At 39.5% G+C, this 16,938-nt stretch overlaps 3 protein-coding genes across 8 annotated transcripts in view; 2 read left to right on the plus strand and 1 right to left on the minus strand.

Annotated features, from left to right (window-relative positions):
* Nucleotides 1–374: 374 nt before the first annotated feature.
* On the minus strand, nucleotides 375–2,736 carry rpz2 (rapunzel 2). Of its 2 annotated transcripts, none has more exons than XM_088404646.1 (2): nucleotides 2,583–2,736; nucleotides 375–1,287 (listed from the first exon to the last, which is right to left on the minus strand). In XM_088404646.1, exon 2 carries the CDS (start codon nucleotides 1,276–1,278, stop codon nucleotides 556–558), a length of 723 nt encoding a protein of 240 aa, XP_088260772.1. In that variant the 5' UTR covers nucleotides 1,279–1,287; nucleotides 2,583–2,736; the 3' UTR covers nucleotides 375–555. The 2 variants fall into 2 exon arrangements, with proteins under 2 accessions (XP_088260772.1, XP_088260771.1); XM_088404645.1 differs by having other exon boundaries at nucleotides 375–1,311; nucleotides 2,583–2,730.
* Nucleotides 2,737–4,323: 1,587 nt separating this feature from the next.
* Nucleotides 4,324–9,493, plus strand: LOC148406569 (uncharacterized). The gene is made up of 4 exons (XM_088404644.1): nucleotides 4,324–4,652; nucleotides 4,863–4,927; nucleotides 7,189–7,762; nucleotides 8,884–9,493. Exons 2-4 carry the CDS (start codon nucleotides 4,890–4,892, stop codon nucleotides 9,199–9,201), a joined length of 930 nt encoding a protein of 309 aa, XP_088260770.1. The 5' UTR covers nucleotides 4,324–4,652; nucleotides 4,863–4,889; the 3' UTR covers nucleotides 9,202–9,493.
* A 1,310-nt stretch (nucleotides 9,494–10,803) lies between these two features.
* LOC148406570 (focal adhesion kinase 1-like) overlaps nucleotides 10,804–16,938 on the plus strand; it is a 45,426-nt gene continuing 39,291 nt past the window's right edge. For all 5 annotated transcript variants that reach the window (XM_088404390.1, XM_088404393.1, XM_088404392.1 and 2 more), the window contains exon 1: nucleotides 10,804–10,943. The gene's annotated coding sequence lies outside the window, so the exon portion shown is untranslated. The remainder of the gene's footprint in view (nucleotides 10,944–16,938) is intronic.

The following is a 16,938-nucleotide window of genomic DNA, read 5'->3' on the forward strand; positions in this document are numbered from 1 at the left end:
CTGTCAATTTTCGAAAGGCCCCTGAAACGTAATGCCCGTGTACAACCCTCATGTGGGATACGTTCCATTCCCACTCACAATACAGTAGGTGAAAATCTGCAATATATAGACCATATTAAAAATGTTGAAAAGTTTTAGCCATCCCAAGGGCTGCTGGCAGCTCATCACCAATAAATAAATGTGCAACGTGCTAAAACTAGAAAAAAAGTTTTTATGCCGTCTCTAGTTTTCAATCATTGCGGGTGTCTTTGGAATGTATCTTTGTGAAAACAATAGCAATATAATGGGGGAACAGACAATTATCCACGATCTACCGAAGAAACAAATTATACACCATTTTTGTGGCGTGCTGCCTTAATGATCTTTTCATGCCCTTCATCATTATTTTTTATTGGAAGTGAATACATCAAGCATTGGAAAAAAACCATGCCACGGCAGTAACATCAAAATAAAGAATGCTGAGGTTACACATGTTCTTTTGGTATAATAGGATGATTGGTCTGGATTTCTATTGGTCCACAGCCATGTGGTCGGTGTAGATATGTTGGTTGAAGTTCAGGAAGCAGTATTCTTGTCATCAGAAACCGGGTCAAGATCTCTGACTTTGCAGATATTGAGCACCTCCTGCATCTTCTCCTGAATGTTGTGCACCCTGGCGGCCCACTTTTCGCGCACCTCCTCCTCATTGTCCTCGGTGACCGCAGTGTAGGCCATGAGGGCGATGAGCCCCATATGGAAGAGGTGGGCCACGTGTGAGCAATGGCGCTCCATGATCTCTGCGTCGGCATTGCAGTTCTCAAGGTATACCTTCAGCAGGGGCCTGCCAAAGAGGGAGCCGGTGCCCATCACACCCCGGTAATAAACATCCAGGCCTGTGTCCATTCTGTCGCGTTCGTAGATCCGCTCAAAGTTCTCCAAATAGCGCTGCCTATTGTCCGGGTCCTTCTTCACCTGCGCCACCATGGTGTTGAAAGCGGCGTACTGGTGCTTGATGTACTCCTCGTACTTGCCAAAGGTCTCATTCACCTCGTCGATCCTTATCTGTGATAGGCACTGCCGGTTTTTCTCTGAGATGCTCTCCAGCTTGGTGTGGATGGCCTGGAAGTCTTTGTCCAACTCGTGGCCCTCCTCGTCCATGAGACCCTTTCGAGCCACACCCACCAGGGAGGAGACGATGCCGAAGATGGGGTCGATGGACGAGGCGAAAGAGGACACCTTCTCCACGTAAGTCAGCACGGTGACGGCCGTTTTCTTTAACTTTGCTGAGCTGTCTGCCATCTTGTTCTTCTGAAAAATAGCCACACCAGGAGACTAGAAGGATAAAGAAACACTAGTTTTACATCATTATTAGAACACTAGTTATTTGACAAAATAAAACACAACCAAGATACAAGGTAAAATCAGTTTTCAATTGATCAATTTTTCCACTCACTCCGACCCATTCACATACTAACTCTAAGTATACGGTACAAGTTGGGCCAGAATTCAAATGATTGAAGATAAATTATTGACAAACTTGTGAAAGAAGTAAAAGTTTAATTTCATAAATAAGAATGGGTTCATAAATAAAATATTGTAAACACATAAACATACACATTTAATTGATCCTCTGATTTTTTTAAATACGACAAATGATTAAACTGTTTAGCCATAAGGAACCAATTAAAAGAAAAAAAATCAAAACTAAAACAACTAATCAAACTCTTGTCACTACATACATATGATAATCATTAACCCCTGTGCAGTACTTTGATAATTTGGGGGTAATTTTTTTCCACAACATTCTCACAGTATTTTAATGGCACACTTATGACAGTGTGATAACTACATGGTCATGCCATGTTGAACTTTGACCTGGGTGAAATTTCAGCTCCCTAGTGTTTTCTTTCGATGCATTCCATTTGATGTGAAATGCTTTAATGTAAAAAAAAAAAGTTTGGACAAAATACTGCACAAGGTTTAAAAAAAATGAATAATATAGGTATTTAAACTTGATTCAAATAACATTGGAATATAAATAGAAAAAAGTATATGATTATTATTTTCTGATTTAATTGGAAAAAAATATTATTAAATCGTATGATATAATGCATTTGTTATGCTAAAGCTTTTTACATCCCACCATAAATATAAAAATAGGAACACGAATAACATAATCACTTTTACAATTATAAGACCTGTGTATTTCTCATTCAAATTTTAGATATTTTTCCTCGTGTTCATTTCTGTGAACATTTTTTTTTTCATCCAACGGCGTTTGTCTGACAATTATATTGTACATCAATGAAAACCAATAATACAATTTAGTCATTTTTTGCTGTCTTAGCCATGCCAGTGAAATGTAACAGACATTATAATGGTAGTATATGTCACCGTGGTAATGTTTTGAACTGATCACAAACACATTTCACCTCATCTAAAGACTACTGATTTACAGTAGTTTAGATTCCCCCTCCCACCCATTTCCTGAACATCCAAACAGTCCTTCCCAGCGCCACTCCCTGCCTGTCAATCCACCAGCAAACACATCAGCAGTAAAAACAGAAATCTCATGAGGCTGCTCGTGTTTAATGTTTACTCACCAGGGATAAAGCCGCTGCTATCTTTCTGCTTATAGGAGCCGCCTGTCTGCTCTGGCCACCATTTTCTTTTTCCAGCCTTCAGAAAAGAGACAGCCCTTTCCTGCCAAATAAGGCAAGCGGCACCAGGAAGCGACTCAGCCATGCCTTTTGCTGATTGGCCGACGTAAGTGTAGCACATCCCGTCCACTGACAGATCCAGATACACGCCTTCACACTTCACACTAACCAAACCAGAGTAGGTGACCACACAGGTTTTTTCATTATTCATAACCAACGAACATCCTTACACATTTTCAAACCAGAACATGCACTAGGGGAAGTTAGGATGCTAGCTTGTCTGTTTGGCCTAACACTTTCTGTACCTGGGTTGCTATCTTGCCGCATTGGCTTTTCAGAAATTAACATTTGTAATAGTACTAAAAAAGGCATAGACTTAAAGGAGCAATCTTTTTTTTTTGGTCTTTACAATAGCATTTTTTATGCGACCCCAATAGTCTAAATATACTATTATAATTAACATTGCATTTGTGCACTATGAAATGAGCCACAAAATTCATCTGTTTGATTAAACTCAAGGGGTGGCCATTTTGTCGCCGACTGAAAATGATATCACACTTGCTCAGGCTTGTGAATGTGATATGAGAAAACTCAGGACACAGGTGTAACATACGTCTTGATTGGCCTCATCACTTTTTATACTTAGTTGCTCCCTTTAATAGGTGACCATTTCAACGCCTAGTATGTGCACATTTTAGCAATTCTCATTTAAATACCCAACTTCATGGTATGGTGTAAGATCCATATACGGCAGAGTTATGTATTCAAGTATTGACATCGGGTCCATGCAGGTTTTTAAGCATACTGCTCATTAGCATACTAGCTGTCTTTAGAATTTTCAATCCAACAGATCAGTAACAGATGGGAGGCTCATCACTTCACATTTTATATGTCAGCCGAGTATTCAAAAAAGCAAAAGCGGCTTATTTTACATGTTGCCCACGGCGATATCACAAGTATGACAGATTCACATTGCATTAGTTTATCTCAATGCACCATAAAAAAGGAAAATGAATAACATTGAGTTTGAAGTACAGAGGCATTTACAACTTCCTTCTCCACCTTCATAGTACTCCATTTTATGGGATATTTAATTGCTAAATTTGACAGGCTTTTTTAACTTTCACTTTGTAGTTTTCATTTTAAAAGCATGTGTTTTTCAATGTGCATACCGTGAGCATGCAGTCAGTACTAACAGCTAAACAAATAGTATTGGACAAGGACAAGGCAGTTATGCAATGTTTGAATTCCTTTTTAAGTGATAAAATAATAAACACACATCTGCACATGTTTCCATGGAGAACACGCACACAAACACACACACACTGACCACACACATCCTAGGAATCCATCCATCCATTTACCTTAGCCGCTTATCCTCACAATGGTCGCAGGCTTCCTGGTGCCTATCTCAGCTGGCTTCGGGCAGTAGGCGAGGGACACCCTGGACTGCTTGCCAGCCAATTGCAGAGTACATAGAGATGAACAACCATTCACTCACCCAATCACACCTAAGGACAATTTAGTATGTCCAATACACCTGCATGCATGTTTTTGGAGTGTGGGAGGAACCCAAAGTGCCCAGAGAGAACCTACGCAGGCTCGGGGAGAACATGCAAACTCCACACAGAAAGGCTGGAGCGAGGTGGATTTTAACTCGCGTCTCTGAACTGTGAGGGGGACGTGCTAACCACTGCGCCACCGAGCTGCCATCCTAGGAATACTCGTTGAATATCTTTCTCATTAGCAAAACAACATTAAGTGAAGTAACACAGTGACATTGAAGAAAGCAATAGAGAACAAATACACAGGATTTCTGACGACTCTAAACCAGCTGGGGATGAATAGGACGCACACACACACACACACACACACACACACACACACACTGGCCCCTCTCCGCACTAAAGCGGTCAGCTGCTCAGCTATGCTATTTCCCACAAAAGCAGCTCGTGGCTGTGTCCACTCGAGCGGCCGGGCTGAAGCGAGGCTGATCACCTCTTCTGCTTTTTGGTATGAACTCCATCACACTATCATCATCATCAACACAGCAGCTGCGCTATAGAAAGCTTAAGCCTGCTATTGTAAAGGCCTGTCATACACACAGCCTAGTATGACTTTTTTTCTGACTAAATGTCTGCTGGGGGGTTTAATTCATGTAGAAAATTGCATATACTGTTTTTTTTTATGTATACTTATTTTTATTCTATGCCTAAACTGCAGCATCCACTTCTCGTCAGCACTGGGAACATGTGGTTCAAATTCATCAAGCTTCTGCTCCTTCTGAGGTGAGTGTTATTAAATACTGACAGCTTTTAGGTGAAAAATTTGATTGCTATTTTTAAGCCAAATGAAGGTTTGAAGATGTGTTTATTTTAATGAACATTGATATTTGGTTAGGTTGGCAGGCGTAACCTTCAAGAGTTAGTTATGTAGCAATCTCAGGGGAAAAAAAAAATCAGCTCGCAAAGGCAGTTTGACTCGGCAACATGGTATTTGGTAGCTGTCAAGAAGCCTCGATCAGACAGAGCAAGACAGTCATTTTGATTTAAAACAGTCATTTGGTTGCTATCACATTTGACGCTAATATTCAGAACATTTAGTTTTTGCCATTGTGCTTGAGTGGCACAAGTGGACAAACATTGCTATCTTGCTATTGAAAAATTCCTCTCTTGAAACCATTTTCAACATTGACATTGTTAGCAATTTTACCATGAACAGACTCATAAAATCGGCCATTTTCTTTTGTAGTAATCTTGATCATTTTAAGCTCTCCAGAGAATTTGATCACATTTTGTTTTGTTGGGCCAAATTTGAATCAATCTGACACAATTAACATCAAAACGCATGTGGGTGTGAAATGGTTCAGACATTTGATGACATGCCATAAACGGTAAAAACTAAGGTCAGCACTTGATGGAACAGTGAGAAAAGAGTACACATATATTCTATATTATCAATTGTATCAATCCATTATCCAATAAAAACTCAGGTACAAAGAGAGACTGCAGAGATCTGATCTAGTTCACTGTCTGTCTCATTTCTATTGACCAGAATCTTGACTTGGATGTTCGTGTCTTTGAGCTCTAAATTTCCTACTTGCCACTCCACCTATGACGAGCGGTTCTCCCACAGAGGTTTGGGAACTCCGGCTCCTCGAGAGCCATATCCTGCCTATTTTCGATGTCTCCCTCACCTTTCACACCTGGTTCAAATAATCAGCTCATCGGCATGCCCTGTGGAAGCCTGATAACGATCCTGATCATTTCAATCAGGTGTGTTGAATGTGAGACACATCAAAAAAAGGTAGGATATGGCGCTCGAGGAACCGGAGTTCCCTACCCCTGTCCTATGATATTTTAAATTGGTCGGACGGTGACGGGGTCAGTTGCGGGAGGAGCAGTGATGACGGAAGACTGTGCAACGCAGGTATCTCAGAAAAAGCCTTCCTTTTTGAGGCCAGTCTTCCTGGGTTGTATCGGGACGCGTCCCAGTCACCATCCAAACGAGAAGAGATGATCTGGATCCCCAAGAGTAAATGACTTCATTTTAGGTACCATGATGCCTCGACATTTGTCAGCATGAGACTTGACTTCATTTTAGGTCCAAAGGACACTACTGCAAATAACATAACTTCGTTCAATTTATGTTTCCCTCGCGTCTGCCTCTCCTCTCTGTCTTGTTAGTTTGATCTCGTTCCCCTGTTGCCCGCGTGTTTTTGCGCCTTGCGTATTAGCCAATCCGGTTCCCCTGCCTCTTGTTCCCATCCAGCTGTTGTGTGTTTTTCCTAATTAGTGTATGTGGATTTAAGCCCCTCTCTTGTTGTAGTAGTTGTCAAATCATGGCACGTCTTACCTCGCTAACGTCGGTTTTTGGTGTTCTTATGCCACTGTGTATCCACCTTGTTGTCCTCCTCGTCTCACTTTCTCCTCAGTCATACGGTCGCAATTGCCCGTGAGTTAAATTTTGTTTCTTGTTCATTTGCTACTTTGTTCAGTTTTTGTCTGTTGTTGTTCCTGCCTTATTTTATTGAAAAAAAAAACAAAGAAAAACAAAAAAAAAAAAAACGTATTTTTTGAGCACATACCCGCCGGTGTCCTGCATTTTTGGGTCCCCTTCTTTTCACACCTCCATTCCTCATGCTGAGACGTGACACAATTAGTGCTTTAATGGCATGTTGGCGCCCAGGTGATTTTCACTCTGCTCAATTTAGAGTTAGGCCAAATAACTCAACTGCAGATAACCTCTGACGCTTTCGTGGTTCGGATAACGTTCCTTCCGAACATAGTCAGCAAGAAGACACAGGCTTGACGGGACTAACTATCCACTAACTGTTTCAGTTGTGTGAACGGTGGCAACAAAAGGTTTCCTTCCACTGAAATCTGGGTGATTGCATGGTTGCGAGTTATTATGGTGTTTGGTGAGCATTTGAAGGATATCTAAGACTGTTCACTATCTCTGAATTTTAAACGCTCAGCTGTTGTCCGCCCGAGACTCTAGTCTATTATTTGTGGGGATGTGCTGAGGCAAAACTGTCTTTTTCTTGCAGTAACATCTCTGATTTGAGCTATGCCGCAATCCAGCGACCAGACTACGATGACACTGCTACCCCCGAGTTCCTCAACCCCTCCTGGATGGCGAGCATCCCTGATGAGCGGCTCTTGTCCGAGCTCACAATGCCCGGCACCCATAACTCCATGGCGCTTTATGGCGGCGTATACGCCGAGTGCCAAACATGGAGCCTTGGTTTGCAGCTACTCGCCGGCGTCCGCTTCCTGGATGTGCGTGTGCGCCACGTGGAGGGAAACCTGACCATCCACCACGGGGTGGCGTACCAGCACGCCCACTTTGGGGATGTATTGGAGGGCGTGCAAGACTTCCTGGCTACTTACCCAAGCGAGACAGTGCTAATGCGCGTCAAGGAGGAGCTGAGCGAGACCAATAACATCTACGCCGCCGTGGTGGATCACGTACGGCGCTACGCCCGATGGGACATGCTGTGGCACAGCCGCCTGGTTCCCACCATGGGCGAGGTGCGGGGTAAACTCATCATCCTGCAGGACTTCTACGGGCCAGACTTAGGGATGCGCTACAAATCCATGGACATTGCTGACAAATGGAAGGTAAGATAAAATACTCTATCGATCCCTAAAGGGAGAATCCATGTGCTTTAGCAACCCTATTAAAGCTATTTGCTGAAACACTTGTCAATTCGGTAGGGTTACAGAAAGGGTTAGAAGTAAATAAATGAACTTAATTACTGGCATTGATGACTTGAGACAAGTCAATAATATAATAAGTAAACAAAAAATACATTTTAACTGTGCTGGCAGTAAATGAGCTAAATGGCAGCACTCATTGTATTGTGAGTAGAAACAGTCTCAAGTACCCATGCCTAAAAACACAGAAAGCCAGTCGTTTGGCTTGAAGGGAATATTTAACGCATGGGTGTCGATGGTTAAAAATTTGCAAAAAAAAAATAATCCCATTTGCAAGCATTTGTGGATGAACACAACGTTTTCGTTTTGAACCTCTACCGGTTTTGACCATTTATATAGCATAACATAATACAATGTGGATTTTGATTTTCTTTAATAGCCCCTAAATTAATATATATTTTGGGGATGGATGGGTAACAATCAGGGGCCTAGTGGCGGTTGGGACTTTATAGAAAATGTATGGATTGGGGCGATTGGTGGTCTCAATGCCACTGATGTTGAAAATTCCGGGTTTTAGTTTTGGTTTTTGCTCATTGCTGACAACAACATTTAAAATATGAGGAATTTGAATATTTGCCATTGTCTTTTCTGGTGCATGGTAATTAATTTTCACTTCCCACGAAAATAAGTCACAAATAAAACCTATTCGTACTTTTTAAAAATTCCACTTCTGAAGTCAGTTTAGCAATGTGGATTTTAATATCCACATGATTTGTAAATAAGTAACTCCATGTTTTTTTTGTTTTTGTTTTTTGGGGGGGGGGTTCCCCGATTATTATTATTATTATTTTTTTTTTTTTTTTTTTTTTTTACACCAAAATTGACATGTTGCTGTTGCTGACATTGGGTGGAATCCTCATACCTTGAAAGTAATGGTTTTTCAGGAGACTCTAAAAACAAAAATGTAGTATTTTCAGCATTTTCGATTTTATTTAAATATTGTCTGTGACAATTTACAAGACGTGGGGACAATGAATGCAATTCTGTAGTTTCTTATATATTTGATAAAGCAGGCATTGTTGTAGATTCCCACGCTTCTGCACGTGGAGGAGAAGTGGCAGAGTGTCTACAAGCACCTCGAGGCGGCGCACACCGGGAATAAGGACCAGATCTTCCTCACGTACAGCAGCGGCGCCGGCGTTTTTGCCCCGCCAAGGGTGGTGGCACAACGCATCAATCTTCAGCTTTACGACTATTTGAGGGCCAAGACCGACCTGAACCAGCGTTTTGGGATCATATGCATGGACTTCCCCGGTGCTCCCTTGATTCAAACCATCATTAACTTTCAGCGAAAGGCGCAAGAGAGAAGGCTAGCTTCAAACCAACCTACTGTGCAATTCTAATAACAAATATAACCTCAGTAGAAGTCTTATTAAAAAGCCCCAAAATGGCCTCTAACAGGAAAGTGTTTCTTGTTTCTTGTTTTTTGATTGCTGTTTCAACAAAGCGCTTCCTCCCTTAATCATTACTGTAACAATGATCATTGTAGACTTGACTAAAACTGCTCAGGTTAGAGCTCACATCCCCCAGATCATCATTTTTAGTAATTATTAAAACAACAAAATCTGATCATAATAAATTTGGATTTGGAGCCATAAAGCCGAACACAAATGCAATTTGTTCGTGAGGCTTTCATTTGTTTGGTCTGTGATCTTTTTTGGAGGTTGTGAGTTTTGGAAAAGATTGTTTTGACTTGGTATGATTGCACTTTGTGCTTCACCCACAACCATTAATGAAACATTTTCTGCCCTATAGATATATTGTCTTGAAACTGGACTGTCTTTGATGGACTCTTTAAAATATCAAAAATGACCCAAAACTGGCTGCATCCAAAACACGTCACATTTCCTGTGGCTTTTCAGGCATGGTTTCATAAGACTTTTCAAAGACTCTTCTGGTGGTCTAATTATGACGGTCTCGAAATTCAGTCATACCGCACAAGTTTAAAAAAAAAAAAAGTAAAAACAACGCTCAGTGGTGGATCACCTGTCAACATTTAATAAACGCAGAGCCCAGAACGGATCGAGAAATATTCGAAAAAATCTGGAAGGTCGATTTTCATAAAGTAATGTTTGTGAAGAAACTGAAAGAACTACTGTACATTAATTTGATCTAAAAACTATATTATTTTGGTAGATAATGAAGCACGATTATGAATCACATAATTTTCTAGATTAAACCTATATCCAAGTGCAATGGCAAATTATGGCCGCAAAGTGTCACCCTCAAACTTGATTTCTAAATGGTTGTCAGAAACTGCTACAATATTGAGAAAAATATTTCCAAAATGTTTCTTTGGAGTGACGGTTTAGTAGTATTTAATCCTGTTTTCCACACTTTATTATTCATTTATAATAATCCTACATTTTGAGATAATCATTGAACATTACGCATGCAAATTCGAACGTGTTAAACACTTTATACAGTTCACTATATTAATATTCACATTTCTGCTTCTCAAGAGAGGTCGATGTCTAAATATTACAGTGGTATAAAGTGACAATATTTGATTGCACTAAAACGCAGCATCACCCTAATCTTTCATTATTTATATTAGATTTGGATTAAATTCCGTTGTATTCCGCGGCTATCAGAAGTCAAAAGCGATTCTATCTACCGAGCCGTGCCCTTTAGCTTCTTTATTTTTTTTCGTAACCCTTGTTACTTAAAAAAAGTGCTGTCAAAGCACGAGGCGTGGTGGCTGACAAAATACCTCATTGTGACAATATTCAAAAGAAATTCCCCTGAGGTTATCCATTCCGCTCACTTGTTTCATTCATAAAGTAGGCGTGGCTTGGTTTGGCATGTGCACGCGCCCGCGCGTGCGTGAGCGCGCGCTTGCCTGCCTGGCTCCCAGCGTCGGCCATGTTGGAATGTTGGATGTGGACGGGGGCGAGGAAGCAGGAACAGCCGAGCGGGGTGCGAGCGAAGGGGGGAGAGGGTGACACAGAGAGGGGCGAGATTGCAGCGAGACGGGGCAGAGATTGAAGCGATAAAAATTACTTCGGGCTCCCGCGGTTTTGCGTAGCGGATTTTCCAGCAACTTCTGCCGGCTTCCAAAGTCTACAGAACTCCTTAAAAGAATGTAAGTAAACATTATGACTTTATTTTCCGGGGAGGTGTTACTGTACTTTTGTACTTGAGGAGCGAAAAGGAAACGATGGCGTGCGTCGGTTTACTTTTCAACGCTCTCATACTCAATGTTTTTGCCACATTGTCACTTATGTTAAAAATGAGTGGAATTTGCGTTTGATGTGAACGGAGTTGTGGCAAAGTGTGAGAGCAAGAACCAAAGTCACATGGAGTAACGTTACCTTCTCTCACCGGATTAACCCACTTTTGTTCTCCTAAATCTCCCTCCCAGGTGCTTCTTGGTTCGGAAATGAAGCACTGATAAGAATGAGACTTATAAAACTTATAAAAGACCACTTAAAAAAAAAAAAAAAACTTTACACCACAATCCATCAGACAACCTCAGACAATCTAATACCACATTTGTTCCCTCAAACCTGCTGAAGTACTTTTCTATGTGTGAAATTTCAGACTATTTATACATTGATGATTTCAGCAATAAAAGTAGTATTTTCATGTCATAAAATTTTATGTACGGTAAGAAATCTGTAAAGCAAGTCAGAATAAATGTCGTGCACGCATCCTAATACAGTATTAAGTCAACAGGGCATTGTAACAAGCATGTTAAATCCAAGTTTCAAAATGTTAGAACTTGAGTAAATCGTTTCCTGTTGACAAAAGTTAATTATCTGACAACTGGGGTCCAACCAATAGGGATTTTTTTTGGATGATGCTGATTATAATAAAAATTATTTAATTATTTAAATAATTATTATTAATAAATTATTAAATTAAATGATAAAAAAAATACTTTGGGAATCAATCCATTTACATCACATTTCACAGAATAAGAGAGAAATAATCAAGTAAAAATGACTTGAAGGAATACCTCAATTCCCTTTCATGTGTTTTAATGTAGTACTGTATATTATTATGTACAGTATTCATATTTATAATTCTTTCTAATTATTATTTATAATTCTTTACGGACCTGTGTTTGAAGAACAAAGTGTGGATTCTCTTTTGCCAAAATGCACAAATGTAGACAATGAATAATGCGATGATTGCCAATGGCCTTTCAAATGTCTCCAATCTTAAATCGGTTAAACTCTAAAATGGGTGACTTCTATCTGTAGTCCACCCCAGCCCATTTCTCATCTGCTTCTGAAGAGTGTGAAGCTGAAAGCACTCATTGGGGTGATTATTTTAAATTAGCAGCAGTGTCACATTATAGATGTGCTGTGTGCAGTTGTGCACCATTTGCTTCTACTTCATATTCCTGATGCGAGCGAATGCTAATGAAGTGCAGTATCCACTGGAGATGCTGCCTCGGAGCACGAATGCGAGTTCTTCGTCCTCTTGTGTGCATCCTTTTTTTTTTAAACATGGCTTGTGAGCTACACTACCGAAGAAATGCTGTGTTAATGCTAACCTTCCAAAATGAAAAACTTTGGTGCTGGCTCTAGTCGACATTTTGAGTGGATCACTCAGGTGATGTTCGTCTTGGTTCCTCATTGAAGCAGATTGGTAACTTTGTTGTGTTAAATGAATGCCCACGAAGCAATTCATAGTGATAGGTCAATGATATTTCAATTTGATAGTGTTTAACTCTTAATGCCAGCCGTAAAGAAGAACCTGCAAGCCAATTTTGAGCATTCCGCGTGACCATTGTTTTCCTTCTCTCTCTCTTTTTTTAAATTTTCACAAACCTTTTCTCAGCCCATTCATATATTAAAAAAACAAACAAAAAAAACAACAAAAAAACATAATTGACGTCAATTGGCATTGATGTGACTCATCAGTACGGTGTCCGTTGACATTCTTTCACATCAATGATGTCAAAGAGTTAAAAACAAGGAAATCACGCAACATAAATCAGTGTCAGGCTCACATTGTTGCCCTTTTAATTTTCTGACAAGTATGCAAATTAGTCACATGCATTTTAATGAAAAAACAAACAAAACAACGACACCAAGATGCTGAAGTTGTTTTCACATTATTCTTCAAGTGCAAAAAATATTTAACTATCATAAAAAAGCTGACGCCTTACTGGACTTTGATATGTGCTGACTTTGTCTCTTAACTCAAAATACATTAAAACAAGTTTTTTTTTAAATATATATTTATATATGTTTGTTTATGCCCAGAGACAAATATGTTTGTTGTGAAGGCTTGCGTGATACGATACACATTTTTTTAATGGCGGATACATTAGTGAGTTTGTGAAGCTGTTTACTTGCAATTCAATCTTTTTCAGAGCAGAACTTATGGTCTACCATTTATAAAAACTAGATGCCAACATTTTGGCTGAAATCCAAAGCAACCTAATTTTGACTATTCAGGTTTGACTGTTACTTGTACCACACCCGTAATATTTAAGTTTATTTAAAAAAATATGCAACAAAATAAAACTTCTCACCCTTTAAAGATGCCTAACATAGATATGGAGGATCAGGAAATAGTTGGATGATGAGCCTCTCCGGCCACTTTCTTGTTAGTCCTTTTGATGTTTGTATCACATGATGCATTGCAAAGTCTTGTGCGACTTTCAAGGCGTATTCTTTTTCACAATATGTGGTCGAATTTCAAAATGTACGACCTCAGGGATGTTGGACTTTAAACGTATCATCAAAGCTTTTTAATTTGAGGCAGATCCAAATTAGGATTGTTTGTAAAAGTTTTACAGTGAACGTCTGTTATACTGTACGTTCCGCACTGGATGGCTGATTTGAGTCTTTTTCATGTGGTTGGCTACAGCTGGCTAATACAGGCGTGTCAGGGCTGTGTGTGTATGTGTGTAAATTGCAGAGCAGCGCTTGTATTTATAGAAACACTTGACTACTCTCAAAGATCCTACAGTCAACCCCCGCAGAAAACTCCTGTTCTAGTTGTCTTTTTTTTTTTTTTGTGCAAGTACCCATGTTGTTTTCAGTTTCTACCTCTTTCCACAGAGGACAATGCAATTATTTGAGAGGAATGCAAAATGGTGACAAAGGCGGCAGTCGAGTGTACCATGTGTCCGCACTCCGATGTGATAGCAATCACTTGTGTGTTCGAGGAATGCTGAGCTCCTGAATAAGGTTGTGTTTCTTCACTACACGGAAATGCCGATTTTATTGATTGGAAGCCAACCTTTAATTAGGAGGGAGAGTATTTAGCTACACTTTCCCCCAAGTTCTGCCACTTTCTTTGGGCCCATGATGTCTTCTTGACTAGTGTACTCAATAAAATAAACCCACAAAAGGCAGTGATGTGCTGCAGTATTTTCTTTTTGTACCAGTACAGTGTAAGATCCTTTATGTAAATGTAAGATCATTAACAGATTAGCTCTGATCCGTTAATTGCAGTTATAGTTAAAGCGTTATTTTTTTTAATCTATCTTTTATGTTTTCTGTATGCTTATTAGATGATTTTTTCTGAATTAAGCTTCTTGTTTTTTTAGATTTTGATTGTTGGAAAATAAAGGCCAAATCACACTCTAAAGTGGGCGTAACCTGATTCTGTTTTGGGTGAGAGGGTAAGTTCAAGTTCAGAAGGAAGATTTACAAATGGATAAAATTGATCTTTTCACCCTTGAGCAGTATTTTGATAGTGTTTTGGGTCATTTTTTTTACACGTCATTCTTGCAGTATTTTAGCCAAGGAATGACACACTACTGATTGTGTGATAACCAAATGGTTGTGCCATGTTGATCTATGACATGTTGTCACCATCTGCGTGAAATTTCAGCTCCCTAGTGTCTTCTTTCAACACTGTCCTTGGGATCTGAATGTGACATAAAGAACAAAATACCGTTTCACATTTTTGGGTCGTTTTCTTCCATAGCATTCTTGCAGTTTCAGCCAAAAGATGGCACACTCCTAGTAGTGGTCTTGCCATGTTTGTCTTTGACATGTCACCATCTGGGTGAAATTTCAGCTCGCTAGTGTCTTCTTTCAATGCTTTACCCTTGATGAGAAAAGTCTTTGAAGTAAAGATCACAGGATTGGACAAAATACTGCACACGAAAATCAGACTAATTAGATCAATTAAGTATAGTACTTAATCTAATTGTTTTTAATTACTTAATAGCACTAGTCAAAATATGTTATTTCTATTTTCGTTCCTCTTTACATTCAATTGGACTTTTCCCGAAGGGGCTATCAGAAAAAAAAAAAAAAAGGCCAAACACATCTCTTGGATGCTCACTCAAGTTATGCAAGTGTGACATCTGTTGATCTATATATTTATTTTTTTTAATGCCAAGTTCTGTTTGATTTTGGGCCATTCCCTACTGGAGCTTGCACTGGGTCTGTTATGTTGCGTTTAAAAGATACACAGACGGTTTCACGCTGAATAAGTTGTTGAAGAAGTCTGCGGATGAACTCGTGTGCAGACTGCCACAATGGCAGGAAATGACATCATAGCTAATGACCCGTCCCTCCTTGGGGGCATGCACATACCCGGACGTGTACATGAAAATACACTCTGCAGCTCTTTGAGTCTCAATCTCCCTTGGTAGCTTCTTTTACACAAGAGTGCTACCTCATGAGACAGAAAATTGCCAGATTGACTTCTACCTTTTTTTCCGAAACGTAACTTTAAACATTTATGCACCCCTCTTTGATCCTTATTCGACTCACTTTCCTAGCAATTTGAGGACAGGCATGAAGAAAAATTGGCTCTCCTGCGCACACATGCACACTCAGGAGAGCTATAGTCAAGTCATGAAGGTCAGTGGTGCTGCATGTCATCTTATGATGAATGGACCTGGAACGTGGTGATTCCCTCTAGTGTGGATAAAAAAAAAAAAAAATCCAGACTCAACGGGAATAATAAGACATAGTAATACTTGCCGCAGTATTGCAAAAACACGGAGGCGCACATCTTGTAAAGTATTTGCGCTTCTTCCTTTGCGTGTGTGTGCGAGATGGAGGGAGCAGTCTGCGTAATTACACGTCGACGAAAGAAAGAAGTCATTGTCATAAAGACGGGAAGAGAAGTGTGCCGGGGTGAAGACAAATGGTAGGAAAAAGAGAAATGCAAGACATGGAGTGGAAAAGGATCCACGCATGGTAAATCACTTGCAGCTGTCTCTGTGGAAGGATTTTGAAAATATGAATAGAAGGAACTTTTGGCCTTTTTTGACAGGATGTTTATGTTATTGCATCCTATTGTCGTGTAAAAAAAGTTTTTTGAAGTTCCTGCTCTCTGTGGCCATTGTCTGGTGGAAGGCTAAAATCTCAGGATGCGTCTCAGACTTGCTGGGGCACATTTTATTCCCTAATTTCAATGAATAGTCGCAACTCTGAACATCTCCCCCAAAGGGCATCTTAGTCTCAAAGTTTTGTCCTTGCAGCCATCCATCCATAGATCAATAGAATTAATCGTTTATTTTTTATGTCTTTAAGGCAGATCTCACACAAAGAAATAGTGTATATGGATAGACCAATTATAAGCACCAATATTTGGACTGATTTTGGTAATTGTTTGAAAAAAAATCTGACTAGCTTAAAATATCAGTATTGAACTGTGAACTATTTATTTAAATTTTCACCATACTTTACAATAGATCCTTCTGACCTTGGACTCACTCTGCATCATTGGTTTTTGATTAAAAATAAATTAAAACTAATAATTATTACAATAAAGAAGTGAATCTTCTAATAAATATTTCAGTGTATTTGAAAACTCCAAACTATTTACTAGCTATGAGTTTAGTTTTCATTTCACTTTTCAATGACATGTTGATGACTCCGGCTATCACTCAAATATTTTTTGATTAGATTATTCAGGTTTTTTTTTTGATTAATCGAATAGTTGGATAAAATTCAACTAATTCAACTAATAGTATCATCCTTTAAAAATAACAAGCAGTTCATCTGTAATCATGTTTGCCTATGTAAAGCATTACAATTTTACCCAGTAAGATAATTGGTAGTGTTTGGACATCTTCATATGGGTGACAATTACTTTCCAAAAAAAGTGGGATGGACTGTTAGAGTAGCCTTCAGGTGTTTAACTTTTCA

This window comes from Hippichthys cyanospilos, chromosome 21 (genome assembly GCF_059441005.1).
Source record: "Hippichthys cyanospilos isolate Australia breed blue-spotted pipefish chromosome 21, RoL_Hcya_1.0, whole genome shotgun sequence".
Taxonomy (NCBI): Eukaryota; Metazoa; Chordata; class Actinopteri; order Syngnathiformes; family Syngnathidae; genus Hippichthys; species Hippichthys cyanospilos.